The sequence below is a fragment of the Cimex lectularius genome, unplaced genomic scaffold (assembly GCF_000648675.2).
Source record: "Cimex lectularius strain Harlan isolate CLEC.00 unplaced genomic scaffold, Clec_2.1 scaffold53, whole genome shotgun sequence".
NCBI lineage: Eukaryota > Metazoa > Arthropoda > Insecta > Hemiptera > Cimicidae > Cimex > Cimex lectularius.
This window is the reverse complement of record NW_019392659.1, coordinates 417,954-440,260: the sequence shown is the minus strand read 5'-3', so window position 1 is coordinate 440,260 and position 22,307 is coordinate 417,954. Positions and strand designations below refer to the sequence as shown.

Sequence of the window (22,307 nt, the reverse complement as noted above, 5' to 3'; positions counted from 1 at the left end):
AAGAACGTAATCAGTAGGGTGTTGGGTCTAAATAACAGAAAGTTTTTTGAAGAGAATGTAAAACTAATTTACAATTTACTTAAAAATAACCATTACCCGGTGGCATTGATCTAATTACTGAATTCAGGCATAACCAAATTAATGTAATTAATGGCAATGTCGAAACTCTATAAATGTTGAAAATGATTTTCCAAACCAAAGTGCGATCGAATCACAAATGGTAAATCAAATCACAAAACAAATCGAAATGGTAAATAATGGGGTGGCAAAACCTACTTTTTTCAAGTCTATCACATACATACCTGAAGTGTCTCAAAAATTAAAAAGACTCTTCAGACATAAGATTGGTGATGTAGGTATTGCTTATAAATATAATAACAACCTAAATGTATTACATGCAAATCTGAAAACAAACGAACCAATCGGATCACTTTGCAATGTGGTCTATCAGGTGTCGTGTGGTGAAACTGTAAAACTGTCGAAAGCTCGCCGAAAACCGTAAGGAAGTTTTCTCTGTTTTGACCTCTTCCGAAAATCAGGTTCATGTTAATTGACCGCACGTAAAACTAGAGAAAAATATATAACATCTACTACTTGCTATTTTCAAAGGTAAGTAAAAATTAAGTAATTCCGCTCGTGACACTGACTTTTATCTCAACTAAAAACCTTAATTAATTGAATGATGCTTGTAGTGCGATCAACCAGCCTTCATACCATGTTGATTGGGATTCGGGTTGTGGTCTTCAATCATACAATGTTATTATATCAACGCCCAAGCTTTCGACAAGTTTTATTGCCTTCTTCAGGGGATCTACAGAGACATAGGGACATAATCATTTAGATAGTTATAAATTATATAAATAGTTATAAAATATCATATATGGCCTCCAAAATATACACAAACCAGGCATACCCCTTAGGCCCATAGTGTCCTCCATTAATAGCCCAGGAACAGAATTGTCTAAATATGTTGGTAACATATTAAACCAGCTGGATGTAGACAAACATTATAACATCCTCAATGCGTTTTTGTTTAGAGAGATGATAAAAGACCTCACCATAGAGGATGAAGAATTGCTTGTTTCCCTAGATGTGAAATCATTGTTTACAAGTATACCCCTAGGGATGATAAGTTAGATCTTAATGAGGAGGCAAAAAGAGTTAGATGCCCTTACCAACATCCCTTTTCACACTATACTGGATGTCTTACAAATCACTACATTTAGTGGATACTTCAAGCATGTAGATCAAATATATACATAAAAAGAAGGTGTGGCCATGGGAGGTACTCTTTCACCGGTGAAAGCTTGCGGACCTTGTAATGAATGAGCTATTGGATTGGATTGGATTGGACTTAATTTTGGATTTCACATCAAATTTCTTAAGAAATATATTGATGACTTGTTTTTGATTATAAAAAAGAGTGAGCTGGTGGACATTTTGAAGGCGTTTAATTCTTTCCATCCGTCGCTACAATTTGCGCAAGAAACTGAGGTGGATGGGAAACTTCCTTTTCTGGACGTAGTTGTCATTAGAGATAATGGTAAATGAATAACTAAGTGGTATTGGAAACCAACTAGCTCGGGCAGGACGCTACATTTCTCATCCATCCATTCTTTTCAAATGAAAGTTAACATAGTTTTTAACTTCATTGATAGGGCTCTGAAATTGAGCGATGATCTTTTCCACAGGGAGAACAATAAAAAAGTGCGCTCTATGTTAATAGATAATGGCTACCTAAGATCATTAATAAATAGATTAATTGAAAACAGGACAAGAGCAACAAGGAATGAGAATATACCTGTCTACCAAAACTTTATCAAGCAGTTACATAAGTAGCTGGAACATCAAGTAAGCTAAAAAAAACTGTTGAAAGAAAAAATAGATAATGTAAAAATTGTTTACAAATTTAGCAATAAAGTGGGTAAGAATTTTTACAAAAAACTTAAAAGTAAAGAAACTCCACTACAAAAATCTAATGTAGTGTATCGCATTAAATGTGCACAATGTCCCACTGTGTATTACGGCCAAACGAAACAATATTTATCCGAACGTGTACGGCAACATATGATTGCAGTGATGAAAAAAGGCCGGGAACAGCACTATCCAAATATACACACGCTACGAAACATAATTTTAACTTCGATGGAGTCAAAATTGTGAATTCAGAACAAAATACAGGTCGCAGACTTTTGAGTGAAATGATATCTATTCATCAGGATAACATGGCTTGTAATTTAAAAACAGATTTGAATAAAGTGTGATATACAGTGGGATTCTAGAAAAAGATAAGGTCTCTCTCAAAAGATTGTAACAATAATTGCGTACATATTTATTTATATATTATAACAGGCTGTGATAACATAGAATTACAATGTATTAGAAATTAAGATCTTGTTTTTAAAAATTGTGGGAAATGATTGTTATCAGTAGGTGATAGTGTGGGGAACCTCCCACCTGATAACGTGATAAACACAATTTTCTAGTCAAACGCCTGTGATATTTATGTACCAAAAGAATATTAATTGTTAAGTAATTGCTACTGGTTTAAAAATGCCTATATATGGAAGAGGCTATTAAGAAGAGGTTTTTATTTATTTATTTATTATATATGTATATATACATATCGTGTAATGTGAAATGTGTTTAAGTTTTGACTTTGCATCTGTAAGTAACAAAAAACTGATATTATATAACTATTTATACAATTTATTACTATCTAAATGATTATGTCCCTATGTCTCTGTAGATCCCCTGAAGAAGGCAATAAAACTTGTCGAAAGCTTGGGCGTTGATATAATAATTGTATGATTGAAGACCACAACCCGAATCCCAATCAACATCGTAATTGAATGATAATAATTTGTCAAGCGGACCACGAAAAATAGTGAATTTAATGAAATAAAATGAAGTATACTTCACGAAAGCTCTTCGTAGCCATTTTATTTGTCGCCGAGAATCAAATAGATTACACGACATTTGAAAAATGGCAAAAAGGAAGGAAAATTCAAAAGATGGGGTTGAGATAGGAAGTTGGTGTCTAAGCTCAAGTGATAGAGCAGCGGCGTATCTAGCCGAAGACCGTGGGTTCGAATCCCCCTCGTGACACTGACTTTTTTTATCTCAACGAAAAACATTAATTAATTAATTGATATTAATTAGTCAAGCGGACCACGAATAATAATGAATGGACATTACATAAAGTTTAATTAATTTAAAGAAGTTATTTGCTCAATCGGACCACTAACTCTAATGGATAAAAAATCAATGAAAATTAAGAATCAAAATATTGCATTTCTTCTTGACCACAGTGCAAGCACGCATTTCAAATATTATTTATAGAAATGCTTAAAAACTCTGAATAATGTTTTGATGGAAAAGTTTATTATTTGAACAATTCAATTCCTCTCTTCAAATGGAATTTTAGGGTTGAATGAATCCATCGAAGGGTAATGAGATCGGGAAATCACCGATAAAGCACGGCCTTAAGCTCCTCATTGGATGTCCCCCGTGATTCTGAAGTTCATCGTATATTTCAGTTGTCATTAAAGGCAAAACTGATTTTGAAAGTAATCAAGGGGATTCCTTGTATTATGGCATAAACGGATATCACTTTAATAACTTGAAATAATTGGCGTTGTTTAATGCCGCTTAATTCCTTTCTGTTTACCTACCTGAAAGGAGAAATTTTGTTTACGTCCATATCACCCTAACTATGTGATTTACTTAAAATTTTTTAAATTTCAGTTAAATGTGGTTTCATTTAAACAGTTTTAATTGCAGTAAGACCTATTTGTAGGATTAAACAACTAGACTAGGCTAATATTAAGTAACGAATAAACACTAAATTTTTATAAAAAAGAACCTATTAAGGGAAGACAAAATAATTTTTTACAATTGATGGTGTTTCCAAAAAATATTCTTCGGACAAAGTTTTTTAAATTATTATTTTCGGTAGCCGAGTGGTTAGCATGAGAGACTCTCACGCCGCGGTCGTGGGTTCGATTCCCACCGTCGCCTCTGGCCCTTTTTTCCCGATAACCCCCAATTTGAACACAAGAATTCGTACTATGGCTAATATGCAAGATCATAAGGCCAATAAAAAAAAATAAATTATTATTTTCGTGTTATTTGAAATTATAACTGTAGAATAAACAAAAAGAAGTAAAATACAATCTTTAATGAAGGTTTTGGTTGAAATAAAAAAGTCAGTGTCACGAGCGGGATTCGAACCCACGACCTTCGGCTTGATACGCCGATGCTCTACCACTTGAACTATCGTGACTTCGATCCACTCAGACACTAACTTCCTATCTCAACCTCACCTTTTGAATTTTCCCTCCTTTTTGTCATTTTCATCTCAACCAAAACCTTAAATAAAATTAATTAATTGAAAAGAATTTATTTGGTCAAGCGGACCACGAAACCTAATAAATGTAAAATACGATGATAAAAAAGATAACTGAGTTGTGTTTTCCCGAGCGGAGATCACCAGGCCATCGGCGTTTACGTCGGCATAGTAAAGTATCAGGAAGTGTGGCTGAGGTAAGTTGGGTTACTAAAGCACAGGGGAGGCTAGTGAGTGAGGAGTGAAATTGGTCGCATTTTGATTAGTTGATGTTGAGGTCATGTTGAAGGGTAAGATTGGACATATAGAACGGAGCATTGAGCATTGGCAACTCACCAGAGGGTTTTGGACTGGAAGAAATGGACACTGTAGGAATTGGATGCTTTGCCTGAGCCCCATATTTCTACACATTAAGTTCATATTTGAGTAATGTGCTGTAAATTATTCTTTTATTATTGATGAATAGTTTGGATCGTATGCCTAAGAGGTTCATTTGTTTATTTCACAATATGGCACAATAGGAGAAACCTGTCACACTACAGGAAAGGGGAATAGGAGCCATTGTTGGAAGTCTATGTGTGCTGGTATGAATTATGGTTTAGGGTTTTGTTCGGAGGTCACAAAATCACTTCTTAGGCCTAAGTCTTCATTGGCATCGTGGAGGATTGGAAGGTGGAACTAATCGGATGTCTAGTCTTTGTGGATGGTTTTGTTAGTAACGTGAAAGAGGGTGGTAAGGATGTGAAGAATTATTTTTAATAGAAAGAATCTTTGGATGTTTGTTGGCTCGGCTGAACCCCACAGCTCGACTTCGTAAGTCAAAATAGGTAGTGCTTGTATATGGATCCATTGTTGTGCAAACTCATTGCGGATTTGGTTCGAAGTAGGCGTCTGAATAATCCGTAACTTCGGTTCAGTGCTTGACATTTTTGTTTTGTGTTGTTCCATGAAATCTCCGGAATGAGTAGAACGCAAGGTAGGGGATTTGGTTGGATGAAGGGTTTACCGTATATGTGCACTGGTGTGCAGGTAGTCATCTAATTACGAACGTCCGACCAATATAAGTGCCGGTTCTTTTTTTCGTTTAGCTTAATGCGGCACCGAGTGCTTCAGTCGGTAATGAGGTCTAGGTTATCATGGAATACTTTTGCTGCACGGATAGAATCGAATTTGAGAAGATATTTGCGGTGTCGTCTGCGTAATTCGTAATATGGTGTTAGGGTGTACGCGGTGTAAACTCTCTGAAGGATCTGTCCTAGGATTCTTCCTTGGGTGATGCCGACTTGAAGGCTTGATGTTTGAATATTCAGTGCCAATTCTCACTTGAACCCGCTATTCGAGAGAAATGACGTCGGGATGCCACACTCTGTCCAATACCTCTGCGACTTATAGAAAAACTGCAGAGCAGTAATTTTTATTTTCAAGGGCAGAGATTTCGGTCGATTACTCGTTACCTTTGCGGGACAGTTCAGTAGAAGGGTCTAGGGGAAGAGGGGTGTTGTTTCGTGACTTCCTTAATGGATAGCCGCAAACCAACCAATGTTCTCGAACGGAGAGCAGAAAGAAATAGGGTGATTGTTGATGGTAAATAATGAATTGGGATATTATGGGAGTTGAATACGGAAATTAATATTTTGAGGAGGAGGTCGTTCAAACACCTTGGAAATCTATTACCATTGGAAAATTTGGAATTTAACTTTCGAGAAATGGATAGGATTGGGAGGCGGTGAGAGAAAAAAGAGGAATTGAGAAATTCTGCTCTTAGATTTGAGTGTTATGTTGAAACCAGAGCTTGATGAGGGTTGAAAAGAGTAGCAAGGTGGTCGGAAAGGTTTGACAGCTCTCTTTACTTGTTCTGGCCTAGAATCTGTTGGGCGATCTTATAAAGGAAGAGGGGTGTTGTTTCGTGACTTCCTTAATGGCTATCCACAAACCAACCAAGGTTCTCGAGCGGAGGACAGAAAGAAGTAGGGTGATTGTTAATGGTAAACAGTGGGCTAAAAGGATTGGAAGAGGGAATACCAATGGCTGTCGGGGGACTTTTCTACATTAAGGTAAAGCCTATTTTTAAAGGTTCCGGAGATAATTGAATTTAAGCCATTGTGAATTCTTACAATTGCACCTTGTAAGCCAGTAAGTGTAAATGAAAGGTAAATTCATCAAGGCACATACATTTTCAAGATTTGTCGTTCATATTCTTTAACTTTCGCCGTACTATTTCTTTTAACCTGTTGTCTGAAGTTTTTTCAGTCTTTCTTATTCGATTCAAGTCCAATTGTTTTTAATATTTAGGACTAAATATATTCAGTTCATGCTAACCTGATCGGTGTCGGAATGATTTCCAGTGCCGGCGACAAAAAGTCTGATCCCGTACCGTCCACCACGGGAAATGACACCGCACGGGAACCTAGCCTGGGCCGAGGTCTTGTCGGTCCATGTAAGCGGCACGGACCCCATTTCTTCCCAAGAATCCACAGAGGAATCCGACTCCAGGAGGGGTTTCTGGAGTAAGAGTAGCTTCCCAGTTAGCCCTGCCCAACCTCCGAGGACGTGCACTTCCAGGTCGCCCGAAAGCGCCCTGTGCTCCCCGGGAAGGACCAACTCCAGGCCACCTTCGGCCTTTCCCACCAGACGTTCTGAAAACAAAAAACAACCAATATTTAAATAATCTCTTAAAGAAGTGCAACAATTATGGGGTTAAAATAAATTAATTCTTCTTTTCCAATAACAACCACGTTATTGATTGCTATATTTTCAACTTGTACTGTATTTTCAAATTGTGTCTTCTTGAGCTTATATCATTAGTGTTTTTTTTGTTGTTAAATAACCTTGCTACAAGTATTGGGTTGTCCGGAAAATAATGCAGGATTTTGGTATTAAACAAAAAAAAAGAAACTAGTTACTTTAAAGCAATGTTCTTTAATCAAAATAATTTCCCATACTCTCAATACATTTCTCCCAACGTGTTGGTAACTTATTAATTCCGTCTGAGTAGAATTCAGAATTTTTAGAATTGATAAAGTCAATAAATGCATTTTCCAGTTCCGTTTGATTTTTGAATATTATGTGTTGTAAGTAGTGGTCCAGGTGTCTAAAAAAATGGTAGTCAGTAGGCGAGAGGTCCGGAGAGTAGGGTGGGTGAGGCAAAGTTTCATAGCCAAGCTCCAATAATTTTTGTGACGTTACACGTGACACATGTGGTCGAGCGTTGTCATGCAACAAAATGGGCCCTTTCCGATTGACCAAAGAGGGCTTCATTACTGCCAATTTCTGATGCATGGTATTAATTTGGTTACAGTATGATTCAGCATTGATGGTTTCGCCAGGATTTAAGAAGCTGTAGTGTATTAAACCAAATGAAGCCCACCATACCGTAACCATTACCTTTTTTTGATGAGTTGGGGGCTTTGGAAAATGTATTGGAGCTTCTCCTTTGTCGAGCCACTGTCCAGAACGTCTAGTGTTATCGTAGAGAATCCACTTTTCGTCACATGTAACAATTCTGGCCAGAAATGGGTCATTTTTGTTTCGACAAAGAAGTGATGCACAAACATCAAAGCGCTGATTTTTTTGGCGATCGTTTAATGAGTGTGGAACCCAATTTTCGAGTTTTTTCACTTTTCCAATCGCCTTGAGGTGGTCAGCGACGGTCGTTTTACTGACTTTGAGTTGCTCTGCAAGTTCTCGAACAGTTGTTTTGGGGTTTTCTTCCACCACTGATCGCAGAACATCATCATTAAGAGAGGAAGGCCTTCCACGACCTTCTTCATCTTCAAGGCTGAAATCTCCCTCCCGAAATTTTTTAAACCACCTTTGCACAGTGCACTCATTAACACAACCCTCGCCCCAGACTTGGTTAATGTTTCTAGCCGTTTGGGCTCCGCTTCGGCCGAGTTTAAACTCGTAAAAGAAAATCGTACGAAATTCTCGCTTTGACATTATAAGGATGACTGAATTATTTCCAAGTAGCGGAATGCTACAGAGGTAAACAAACAATATCATTTGGAAGAGGATTAATAAGTGTTGACATTCATACAAATGAGTAATCCTGTAAACGTAAACAGAATATTTTATATAGATTTTTTTTAATGAAAACTTAAAATCCTGCATTATTTTCCGGACAACCCGATAATTGTTAATTTACCCATAAAGTATTAATTGTACTTTTCGTGCATTAAATGAAAGGTTGTACAAGATCGAATACTGTTACTACGTGTAAAACGGACTAATATAGTAATCTTGATGTAGAAAAAAAGAAGAAAATAAGAAGTTTCCAATCTTAAAGCTTTGCGACACACGACAAGCCGAAGTAAAAGGTCTTCCGTTCCTGAGAAATCAATTTATTGCGACCAATCCAAACTGTTCTTCCTTTCACCTCGGCTGCGATAAGACTGCAAAGAAGAATTTGATGACGACGTGAATCACCTCGTTTCGCTTTTCTCTCGACGGAAGGAAACTGACGCTTCAATATCCTCGGCACTGTGCGAATCTGAGGCAAACAGTGTAACATGGGAATTAATCGTCGAACGGAGAGACATGGGGGGCTGAAAAGTAAATAAGGGTAGTTAGGGGAAAGAGAGATCAATCGTCTAACCACTCTTGGTTTTAGAAAATACCAGAAACAAGGCTAGTACATTACTCTTCTAATTCGTTCTAAATAAGAAACAAATATATTGCTGGTAATCAAAGAAGTTGTAAATGATATATGTGTTTTTTGATTAGATAACCTTAATACAAGTAATTGTTAATTTATCCATAAAGTGTAAAAACTATTTTTCCTAACAAGCGACCAATGAACAATTTAAGAAGAAGGACAATAGTCTTACTTCGACAAACACAGTTCATAAAGCTAGCAAACTAGCACCCCCTAATTCCTGACAATAATAAAAGTTAAATGCTAATAAAAGATTCAAACTATTTGGAAGCTAATCGTATATACATTAAAAAAAATTACAATCGTAGGATAATTTATAAATGTATTTTATAGTTTTAAAGTTTTTAACTTCATGTGTATTCATGATTTGGGATCAGGGGTGTGGTACAAGAAGATTATGCACTACCGCCAAGGTTTCGAAATTTATTATGCATTCGTCACGGCTCTAAATTTATAAGCAATAATTAATTTAAATCCATAATAATAATTGGACTTACAATATTACCTATTTTCCATTATTTATTTACTCGCTTAGCTACTAGGTCAGTGTCAAATTTATTCATACAAGTGTACTGTTAAAACGTCCTTTTTTCTTATTTTTTGTACAAAAGTCTTGTGGTAGGTATTGACTACATAAACAATTAAATAAAAAAGACTATATACTATAAATATATAAACAATTAAGAACGTTTAGTATTGCCAGTCACAATGTGAGAATCATCCTGAGCATACAGCATATTTATGATTTCAGTAGACAGTAGTCTACGAATAATTGCAAATTTGAAACAGGACAAGACCTAATTTAATACCGCGAAACCAACTAGAGAACCAAATTAGTTACAATTCTCTATACATAAACATAAAATAACAACTGGAACCAATTTGATCCCCTTTATTATTTGAATATTAATATTACAGATAGAATAATAATAAATAACATAGAATGCCGCTATATCTTACACTCAAATTATTTGCATCTGTTTGGACATTATATTCAATTCTATCATTACATATAGACACCAAAACAAAAATTGTAAAAAAACAAGAAAGTTTTTACAAAAGAAAAAAGGTATTAATAGTGAACCTATTTGTACAAAAGGAGTATTCACGATCTTTGTGTTAACCCTGTCAACTCTATTATGTCCTGTTAGATCGAGAAAAATGATGACGTTGACTTGTAAGAATGGCTAGTTAACATGGCTCGATCTAACAGGCCAGGGCCAATGTTAGATGTTAGGTCGAAAATGTAGTCACACTGCCATCCGTTAGGGCGTAGGTGACCAACATGACAGCCATGAATTCAACAGCTGTTTCTTGTTTGCACGTGTTTTTATTCTTAAATAAGCATTAATTCAATCAGACCAACCTTACATTTCTTTTGTTAATTTCTGACCTGTTCTTATACTCTCATTCATAATAGAATCATCATCCATCTATCCTATAAAGTTGTAGTTTGTTAGACGTTTGGATACAAGTTAGGTATATCGGCTCGAATTGAAGCGTGCCATTTGTTTCACTTTTCGAGTGCATAGATAGCAGGGGAATTCACGATGATTGTAGCATGTTAATCGATTAAAGAAGTGCCCAGTAAGATCGTGAACGCCCCCTTCTTTTATTAGCATGTTAAACATTAATTTTTCCGCAATGCTGCGCGTGGCGATTGATAGAACCAAAAATAAAGCTATAACAGTCCTTCAAGGATTGTTGTTGTTTGTTTTGGTTTTGTTTTGTGTTAAATTGTAATATACCAGAAGATAATATAAAAGAAAATTAATTTACTCTTTCATTCAAAATGCTTCATAGGATATGGTATGTACCTATTATGAATGAGATTATAGGATCAGGTCAGAAATTAATAAAAGAAATGTATCGGTCTGATTTAATTAACGCATATATAAGAATAAAAATATGTGTAAACAAAAAACAGCTGATCGGATAGCAATGTGACTACATTTTCGACCTAACATCTAACATTGGCCCTACCCTGTTAGATCGAGTAATATTAACTTATCGATTCTTACAAGTCTACGTCATCATTTTTCTCGATCTAACAAGACGTAACAGAGTTAACAGGGTTAACACAAAGATCGTGAATACCCCTAGCATTTTGAATAAAAGAGTTGATTAATTATTTGTGGTTCTACCAATCGCCAAGCGCAGCATTGCGGAAAAATTTACGTTTAACATGCTAATAAAAGAAGGGGGCGTTCACGATCTTACTGGGCACTTCTTTAATCGATTAACATGCTACAAACATCGTGAATTCCCCTGCTATCTATGCACTCGAAAAGTGAAACAAATGGCACGCTTCAATTCGAGCCGATATACCTAACTTGCGAAGAAAAGAATAAGCCGTTCACGATATTTTTTAACACCTTTCAAAAATCGTAAATACCCCTAAAGTTTACACTGACCTAAATACCTAAGTAAGTAAATAAATAATGAAAAAAGGAAGTATTGCAAGATCCATTATTTTATATATTAACTGTTATTTATGATTTTAGAGCCCTGAGGAATGCAAAAAAAAAACGAAAGATTGGGGCTAGTGCAATAATTGTCATTTTTGCACTATATCTCTGAAACCAAAGCATCAATATTACGCGATCGATCATCACGCCTGATATTCATGCGTATACTTAAGTTTTTAAGAGTATCAAAATTCTTCAGCATACACTTGAAACCGTCGTTTATAAACTAGGTAGATCGGCAATGTTTTGCCATTGTTGCTCGGCGATCGTCCGGTGAAATGGAATATCAAACGAAAGATGGATCAATATGTTGTCAGTTCAGCGATTTACTGATTGCTCATGTTTGATGATTCACAGATTGTGCTGCGAATTCCTGACCCATATTTTAATTTTCAGTATTATTATATACTGAATAATATATTATATTATTATATTAATATAATATATATTATATATAATTTATTTAGAAATCGTGAGATGCGGTCTGGTGTGATGTAGGTTTCAGAAAAACATTTTCTTTATCGTGCCAACGTTTCGATCTTCATTGAGCCCTGAAGATGATCTCAATAAAGATCGAAACTTTGGCACGATAAAGAAAATGTTTTTCTTTTTCTGAAACTACATCACACCAGACCTCATCTCACGATTTCTAAATAAATATCGATTAACGGTCACTAATCACCACACATTATATCTAATATGATATATTATATTAGAAATATGGAACAATTTTTCAGTTTAAGATCACTCGGGATTAAGGTATGGTCTTGAAGAAGAAAGCAAATTCACTTGTTACTCCCGAGCTATCGAGATCATCTTAAACAAACAACAAGCAAACAATCGCAAATATGTCTACAGGTTGACATATTAAGTTTTTTTTACAGGCGATCTAAATTTTTCTTGAAGAACCGAATCAGTCCCACCAAAATTATCATATTGAACGGTATTTGGTATTTAGCAATGTTGAGACTGTCGTCATATTATGATTGTTTTGTCCTGATGATGACCTTAAAATAGGTCGAGAGCTTGGCAGTAACAACTGAATTTGCTTTCTTCTTGAAGACCAAACTTTGATCCAGATTGTGCTATATTTTATATCATTTAATTCACGTACTTATCTGATAAGCAAAACTTTTAATATTTTGTTGGAAGATATGATCTGTGGAAAACATAACTATTAAACCTTCTTATTATACAATTTTCGGCCTACAAAGACAGAAAGGTGTTCATTATACGTTTTTTCTTTTACAAAGCACTCTTACAATAAAGGATACGGTTGCACCTTATATCTGCTATTTCTATTTTTATTTCCTTTTTTTTTCTTCATGCAAGGGTAATATTTTCTTTATCATTCCCATAAATATCTATACGATCTGCCTCTGCGAGATAGTAAAAACCGGAAGGAAGGGTGGGGAAGAGCCCCAGGGCCATTGTGCCAATAAAAAAAGGGAAAGCGGAACCGACCTTTTTCCTTACGCTGCCGGGCCTCGGTACGGAAAACTTGTTTCTATTTAATTAATTTTTCCGAAAGGAAACCCCTTTCTCTTTTCAAAGTCGGTGACCTTTTAAAAGTCCGGATGTTTATATTCCATTTAAAATTGCCAAACCGCCTTGTCCGTCTCCAACGAGTCATTGTTCAAACTTCCTTTTTTCTGTAGTTTGTTGCCGAGAGGTTCAAAACTTTCAACAATCCGTTTAAAGGTGAATTAATTCCTTTTTCAGACTAAATGTTTCATTTTCAGCCTTTAATAAATGACACGAAGGTCATTAACATTTAACCCTTCGGCTTTGAGATTTTCAAACTTTATACCTTATTGAGCCAAACAGACTTAGAAATATGATAATATTACCATGTGTAATTATTAGATCTTTCCCATTATTCTCACGTACGGTTATTAAATAATTAAGTGTGTGGTTTAATCATTTAGTGACCGTTAGCCAATCATTTTGAGATCGTGAGATGCGATCTGGTATGACGTAGTTATAGAAAAACATTTTCTTTATCGTGTCAACGTTTCAATTTTTATTGAGATCATCTTCAGGCTGTATCGCGTTGACAGTGCCAGTGGCACACGACAGACAAGAATGACAGATCTGCACAGAAAACAAACACTTTGAGCCCTGAAGATGATCTCAATAAAGATCGAAACGTTGGCACGATAAAAAAAAATGTTTTTTTAAAACCTACGCCACACCAGACCGCATCTCACGATCTCCAAATAATTATTAAATAGTTAAAATTGCAATATAGTGTATAGATCATAATCAGAATTTATAATTCGTAAAGTAGCTTTTCATTCCCTCAGCATTTACTAGGTTTTAAGATTTGTTGTGGGCAAAATTCTATAATTTAAAATTCGTTATTATAGATTTTTTAGATAAGATTAGAGTATGATCTACTTTCTACCTTTTTCCATTCTTCTGTGATTTCTTTAAATAAAAGTTAACTTGTTATTTTTATTAAAAATAATTATTTATTGATACATTTTTATGCACGAATATACATGAATAAAAATCAATATTTTTTTAGAAAAAACAAGACTTTTCACATTCTCATATACACACGGGCTTTCGTGGTTAGAAGTCAATACTTCTGGAGAATATTCTCCATGTCAAATGAGACTATAAAGTAAAAAAAGTCCCAATTATCTATGTTCTGATTTTGAAAGGTATTTGATATATTTCTCGTTTTTTAAAGGTTCTACTCACAGATTTGTAAACACTCCCAGATATTATTTCAATTTTTATATATTTATCTTTCTTCTTTATTTTATATCTTTATCTAATATCCCATGTAGCCTCTGTACCTCATAACATATTAATCCTTCTGTACATATTATTACGTCAACTGAAAGATAAATAAAAATGCTATTAGATTCATTTTTTATTGTACAAAGCACAATACCAGTTTGAACATACTTTTAGGCGATTTTCCAAAGTTTGAGTAGAAAACTTTACTTGGTTCGGTAAATACTTACAAAAATAGCGCTTACAGAAAGATTGCGTACTAGTGAACTTTAAACAGATGTACTTAATTTCTGAAAGGTCGACTTACATCACTGTAAAATTAACGATGAATTGCTTATAAGCTTATCTACAAGTTTTTTCGGTTACAAATAATGGGAAAAAAGTCATTAATATTAACATTAATTATTCATGTTACAATTTCTATTAAACCTGTGGTATTTAGTGACCGTTAGCCAATGATTATTTGGTGATCGTGAGATTCGGTCTATTAAACAATAATTAAATTTTGTTCCAAAGTAAACAAAAAATACACTTTGGAACAAAATTGGACATAAGACAAAACAAGGGGCTGTACATATGGGAACTCATTAATTATATTCCGTATCTGTCAGATATAAGTACGACCTCGTGGAAAGGGTTGAGAAATCTTGTGTACTTGTATGAAATGTGAAGAAGGATGAACTTGGAAAAAGTTAAATCAGTCAGGAGAAGATAATTCCTGTATTGTTTTAGAAAGTGGATATTTTCAACATTTAATTTAATCTTTTTATGAAAGGTTTATGTTGAAATAAAAAAAGTCAGTCTCACGAGCGGGATTCGAACCCATGACCTTCGGCTAAATACGGTAGCTCAAGTGGTAGAGCAGAGGCGTATTTAGCCGAAGGTCGTGGGTTCGAATCCCGCTCGTGAGACTGACGTTTTTATCTCAACCAATACCTTACATAAAGAATAATTAATTGAAAGAGGTTATTTAGCCAATCGCACCACGAAATCAAATGGATTTAATTTAATTTTTATTAAATAAAATTGATATTTTTTAAATATTAATCCATTTACGTTTCCGTGGTCAATTGTCCAAATTAGTTCATTCAATAAATTAATTATTATATATTTTATCTCAACCAAGACCTTACATAGAAAGAATAATTAATTGATTGAAAGTAATTTTTATTAAATTCATTAGATCCGTGGTCCACTTGACCAATTAATATCTTACAATTAATTAAGGTTTTCAGTTGAGATAAAAAAGTCAATGCCTGAGCGGGATTCGAACCCACGATCTTCGGCTTGATACGCCGCGGCTCTAGCACTTGAGCTATCTTGACCTCGATCCACTCGGACACCAACTTCCCATCTCAAAAGGTGTGGTTGAGATTCAATTTCTCAATTTTGTACCAAAGATTATTAGAAGTTTCAAAAATTTCAAAATACTAGTGGTAACTGAGTTTTGAGAAATTTGGCACGTGTTTAAAGCTCATTGGAAAAGGCAACTTTTCTGTTAGTCTTTTTAGATCCATGAAAATCTTACTTAAACTTTGGACAAAAAGTTCGTAAAATATGTATGTTCATTCTGTTGCCGTACTTTGCTGACGTTTATAATCTACAAATAAATGCATCTTATTGGATTTTCAATGCGTTTTCCACTGTTTAAGTCAAATTTATAGTAGCAATATTGAATGAGGGAAAAAGTTGTGAAAAATTGAATTAGTTCAAAAAATGAAATATTTCGTATAAAATTGAGATTCAGTCTTTAGGCAATGGAACCTTTTTACATCCATTTGCTATTTAAAATGACTGTACTGACGTATTTTCACGGGACACCGTGTATAATGTAAAATAGTACACCGCAGCTTACGCCACTGATCTGGTTTAATATTACAAGATACTAATTACTGACTATTTGATCCATGTATTGCTATTTAACTACCTATAATAAAATAAATATGAGTAAATCCGCATGCTAAATCAAAAATCATTAGCAATACAATCTGTATCGAGTTAGATTCATTAATCAAATCAATTTCTGCCTATAATATCGACTTTTTCTTTCACAGCACAAAAAAGTAAAATAGTCGTTTTTTCCATATACGCTTTGTTAGAATGGTATGCTCTATTGCCGGTGGTGTAGCATAAATGACATCTACGATCGATTCCACCAGATAATTAATTATTTGCACCTAAAAAAAACTTCCTCCGTTAATCAAAACTTTTTCGCAATTTATCGTTATCGTTAGACACTTTTCAGGTGTTTTTGACAGGTAGGTTTTAATATTTATAATATGTGGCGGAGGGGGTTTGCACTGAAATTTTTTTGAAGAATAAATTCATGGCTAAACTAAACTATATGAGAATTTTGGTCTAAAACTCTATCCCAAAGTTCTTCTCTAACATCTTAATTTGATTAATAGACGATTAATTTGTTTAATAATAATCCTTTAATTTGTGTGAACCACTTTTTAAATGAACCAACCAATGCAGATAATCCCATCGTCAATTAAATTATTCAACACTTGAAAAAAAAATTTTATTTGTTGTCCATAAACTATTAGTTCATATTACAAAAATGCTTTGTAACACGGCACGATTTTTTCAAGCATAGGTGCTAACACTAATGCCAGCACTGCACTCAGCGGACACGTGCATGGAAAAAACCAGAATAAAATACTGGTACTCACTGTGAGGGATTATTAAGGAGCAATGAAGTCTCGAGGCCATTATCGATTAAGACGAGGGGGGTTCTCCTGATGTGAATATGTAGGCAGGGCTCAAGCAATAGGATTAGGATGGATAGAGATGTGTGAAACTTTCGTTTACAAAAGGAATGGTTGAGGTCGTGGAGAGTGAGCATAGTGTAAAAGGAGCGTTCATGATTTCTCGAGGACGTTTGATTAGAAGGATCGTGGATTCGCTGGACGTTTTATTGGCTTCGCAGAACTAGTCCATTTGTCGAAAGTGGAAGCAATAAAGTCTTTAATTAGTTCAATTAATTATTATTTATATTCAAGGTCTTGTTTGAGATAAAAAAGTCAGTGTCACGAGCGGGATTCGAACCCATGATCCTCTCGGACACCAAGCTCCACGTGGCCACTTCTAAAGCCAGGAACACACTTACCCGATGCTACGCCATGCGACGCTACCCGATGCTACCCGACGCCTTGCCACGTTTTGGTGGGGTGTGCACATCTATCCGACGCAAGCACACGTCGCGTACAGTCCACAGCGTTTATCACAATAATCACTATCACAATCGCAACGCATCTTTTGTTCTTAATGCACTATTTTGAGCAAAACCTTGTAATAAATTGTTAGTTAAATTTTATGAGCACAACCATCTAATAAATTGTTTGTTAAACTTAATTGTTTTAAATAAAGTTACTCCTAACCATCATAATTAAACAATGTTTATAAAAACTTATGCATTTTTGATCTCGTTTAATTTGGTTTACATTAAAATAACATGTTGTAATTAATATAACGACAAAATTACATGTACTTAGTTTGAAATAAACTACAAAAAATATGAGTGTCCTGTTCTGATGCTACCCGACATTACAAAATGGTGTAATTTTACGAGCAAAACTATGAAATAAATTGTTAATTAAATTTTATGAGCAAAACCGTGTAATAAATTGTTCCAATTTTAGTATATGTACCGCCGAAGCGAGTACAATAAATTGTTAGTTAAATTCATTATATCAAAAAATCGTATTCCGGTGTTTTGATTAATTTTCTACCAAACCATTAAAATTAATTTTTTAAATAAAAACTAATTAATTTTTAATCACAGTTAATTTGGTTTATATTAAAATAAGTATGTTGTAATTAATATAACGACAATAATACATGTAGTTTGAATAAAAATATGAGTGTCCGGTTCTTTTGTCTTCGACTGTACTCGATGCGACCCGACGAAAATCTGGAGAGTGGGGATCGCAGAGCGTCGGGTAGGTTAGCGTGGCATAGCATCGGGTAGATGTGCACGGGGGTAATGCAACCTTATGGAAAATCGGAGATTGGATTTGTGTCGGGTAGCATCGGGTAAGTGCGTTTCTGGCTTTAAGCGCTGATAATCCAATCCTGATTACACGACATTTGAAAAAAGGGAAAATTCGAACGGTTGTAGGTTGAGATGGAGAGTTGGTGTCCGAGAGAATCGAAGTCACGATAGCTCAAGTGGTAGAGTAGCGCCGTATTTAACCGAAGATCGTGGGTTCGAATCCCGCTCATGACACTGACATTTTTATCTCAACCAAAACCTTCATTGAAGATTGTATTTTACTTCTTTTTTGTTTATTCTACAGTTATAATTTCAAATAAAACGAAAATAATAATAAAAAAAACTTTGTCCGAAGAATATTTTTTGAAAACACCATCAAGTGTAAAAAATTAATTTGTCTTCCCTTAATAGGTTGCTTTTTATAAAAATTTAAGGTTTATTCGTTGGTTAATATTAGCCTAGTCTAGTTGTTTAATCCTACAAATAGGTCTTACTGCAATTACTGTTTAAATGAAACCACATTTAACTGGAATTTGATTGAAGCATATCAGATGAAGAATTTTTTGTAAAATTTGACAAGTTGTAGGTACTGTTTTGTAACCTCAGTAGAACGTGCAATCATGACCAAAATTTTAAATTTTGTAATTTTGACATGTTCCAACTAATATTGGCTAAGATTTTATCTCATTCAGATTATTGCAAATAGAAGTATCTTACAGAAAATTTAGCGTTCTTTCAAATGGTGTAATTGGATTGGTTGTAGTCTCAACATTTTGGAAGTTGTAAGCGTTTTTATGTGGTAAGGTAGTGAAAAGTTGAAAAAACCTAAATTGACGAATATCTTCAAAATAACTTTCCGAAAATTTTCTCCTTAGCATTTTTTGCTCCAAACGAAGATTAGAATCGATTCCCTGAGTTTAGTCAGAAGGAGAAGACACCCAGTATATTCGAAGACATACGGTGCCATTTGCTCCCACATCGGTGAGACATTCTGGATAATGCCAGGCCCCATAGACCAAGTATGCTGATGACTACCTGAATGAAGTTGGAATTGAGTGCTTGAAACGACAAGTATGACGTCGAAACCCAGTCCAAACAACCTAGATGAGTTGGAAACGGCTGTTCTTGATGAATGGGAAAGAATTCCTCAGAATTTTTCCAGAAATCTTTTCCAAGGAATGGAAATGCTTTTAATGGACGTGATTTGTGCGAGAGGTGGAAATATTCTGTGTTAAAGGGGACAAAAAGTTTTTTACATTTTGTTTGTTCTTTACTTAATTATTTTTTTAGAATTAGTTAATATATATTTTATTTTTAAATGCCTTATTTTTACAGCCAAACCTATTTTTGTCATGAAAATTATTGTATGAATAAATACATTAAAATTTAAGGTTGGTGCGTTAACTTTGCGTCCATCAGTGTATATTCGGACATGAGGAAGCCAGTTAAAAGTTGCACTACAGTAATCAGTTTAATACTTGTATTTTTGCACTGTATGTTAAGTGGTAATAAAAGCCAGGATCGATAAGTAATTACTTCAAGAGCGGTTAACTAAAAAGTTCTGAACCATAGAATGTGTGAACTAATTTATTCCGACGAGGCTTCCTTGAATTTTAAATGAGTTTCTTTTCCCCCGTGGCGAATTTACTTTAAATAGGATCCAAAACAATTTCAGCTTTGTTAACCTACCTGAAAATTCGAAAGACGTTAACGATTCATGCATTCGTAAGCATACCAGAGGATGAAATAGATTTTATCCAAGCCATAAAAACGTACTTACTTCATTTATTGATATAAAATCTCGAGAGTTTAGTGTATCTGTCATTATAAAAAATATGAAATATTGCGTATAGGCTGTGTACAGCGAACAGTACGCCATGAAAACGAAACCTCGAAAACTCGTGAAAATAAAACGAGCGGGCCTGATCTTGTGAAATGTCTTTCCTATCAAGTGGGAGAATGTCCCATGGGTATGGATTAGATCTCGTAGATGGATAGGGACGAAGGGCCGGGGTGGAAAGAGACTTCACATCCCATATCCCTGATTAAGGTAACACATGTCCCCGAAAAGGTAAAAACGCCAGTAGAGACCAACCTTTTCTGAGGATCTTATAATCTTAAAATAAACAATTTTGGAGAGCGAACGATATCCAGTTGATGAACGTACGCCTTTTTCTTTTTTTACACCCAAAATCGTAATGTGAGTATTCATTTATTTTTAGTGAACTGGCTTCGCATAATGCAGTCGGTTATTAATAATTCAAAACCCAAGGGACCAAAAAAATAATTTCAATTATCAAGAGGAAAGAAAGAAATTGTTAAATTTTGATGTGCCTTTTTCCAAGTTATTACGTAAATTAAGTAATCTTTATGTAAGGTATTGGTTGGAATAAAAAGCCAGTGTCACGAACGGGATTCGAACTTTCGACTAAATATGCCTGATTACACGACATTTGAAAAATGCAAAAAGGAGGAAAAATTCGAAAGGTGGGTTGAGATGAAAAGTTGGTGTCCGATTATATCTAAGTCACGATAGCAGTCAAGTGGTAGAGACGTGGCGTATTTAGCTGAAGGTCGTGGGTTCGAATCCCGCTCGTGACACTGGCTTTTTTATTTCAACCAATACCTTACATAAACATTAATTATTTGAAAGAAGTTATTTGGACAATCGGACTACGAAATCTAATATATGTATTACTTAATTTGTGCATGAATAAAACATACTAAAAATAAGCGGAAATAGATCAAATGTAAAATTGAACATTTTTATGCGTTATTAAAAAGATTTTGAAGCGGGTTTTGTTTCATGTAGCCTGGCTTTCTTTGTTAAAATTATTTTCCAATGTGACTAGTGATGAGAACACATTGACAAAACACTGACCTCGGAGCATAACAAACTAGAGAAAATTCGAAGAAACATTCGGCTGTAAGGAAGTAGACAGTATGTGGACATTTAAAGGAATAAAACAAAGAAAAAGTGCAAATTATAAGGATGGGATGTGGCAAGGTTTTTCTCAATCTGGATCTTTGCGTGAACTCTGTTAAGTCTGTTAGTTTCTGTTAGATTGAGAAAAATGATGACATAGACTTGTAAGAATGGGCTAGTTAACATTGCTGCGCGTGGCGATTGGTAGAACCAACAATAAAGCTAAAGCTATAACAGTCCGTGAAGGCTTGTTGTTTTTTGATTTGGTATTGTACAGTGTTAAATTGTAAGATGCCAGAATTGAACAAAAAAGGAAAATTAATCAATTCTTTTATTCAAAATGCAAGCGGTATTCACGATCTTCGTGTTAACTCTGTTCAGTCTGTTACGTCCTGTTAGTTCGAGAAAAATGATGACGTACACTTTTAAGAATCGGCTCGTTAACATTGCTCGATCTAACAGGCCAGATCCAATGTTATGTGTTAGGCCTAAAATATAGTCACATTGCTATCCGTGAGGCCGCCATGCATTTAACAACTGTTTTTTTGTTTACACCTATTTTTATTCTTAAAAACGCATTAATTAAATCAGACCAATACATTTATTTTGTTAATTTCTGACCTATCCTTACACTCTCATTCATAATAGATACATCCCATATCCTATGAAGTCGTAGGCTGTTAGACCTTAGGATACAAGTTAGGTATGTCGGCACGAATTGAAGCGTGTCATTTGTTATAACTTTTCGAGTGCAGAGATAGCATTTTGAATAAAAGAGTTGATTAATTTTTCTTTTGTATCAACCTTTGGCATCTTACAATTTAACACAAAAGAAAACCAAAACAAACACCAACAAGCCTTCAAGGCCTGTTATAGCTTTATTTTTCGTTCTACCAATCGCCACGCGCAGCATTGCGGAAAAATTGACGTTTAACATGCTAAGAAAAGAAGGGGGCGTTCACGATCTTACTGGACATTTCCCTATTCGAGTTAACACGAGTTAATATCTTACAAACATCGTGAATACCCCTTATGTTACGAAAAATATTTCGTATTACCGACTGTACCAAAATACATACATTTTTTCGGTTTACCAAGGTGGCCTGCTGAGGAAGAAGATGGATTATCAAGAAATACGAATTACCCAGTTTGAAATTATCAAGTGT

The 22,307-nt window shown here is 34.8% G+C and overlaps 1 protein-coding gene and 1 non-coding gene across 4 annotated transcripts in view; both read right to left on the bottom strand.

The window, feature by feature from the left end:
* Positions 1-22,307, bottom strand: part of LOC106669079 — a 156,587-nt gene that overhangs the window by 41,090 nt on the left and 93,190 nt on the right. For all 3 annotated transcript variants that reach the window (XM_014398341.2, XM_014398342.2, XM_014398343.2), the window contains exon 4: positions 6,668-6,984. In XM_014398341.2, coding sequence (XP_014253827.1) covers positions 6,668-6,984 — 317 coding nt within the window. The remainder of the gene's footprint in view (positions 1-6,667; positions 6,985-22,307) is intronic.
* Trnad-auc lies at positions 4,213-4,285 on the bottom strand. Its single transcript has one exon. It is a non-coding gene; the product is annotated as a tRNA-Asp (tRNA).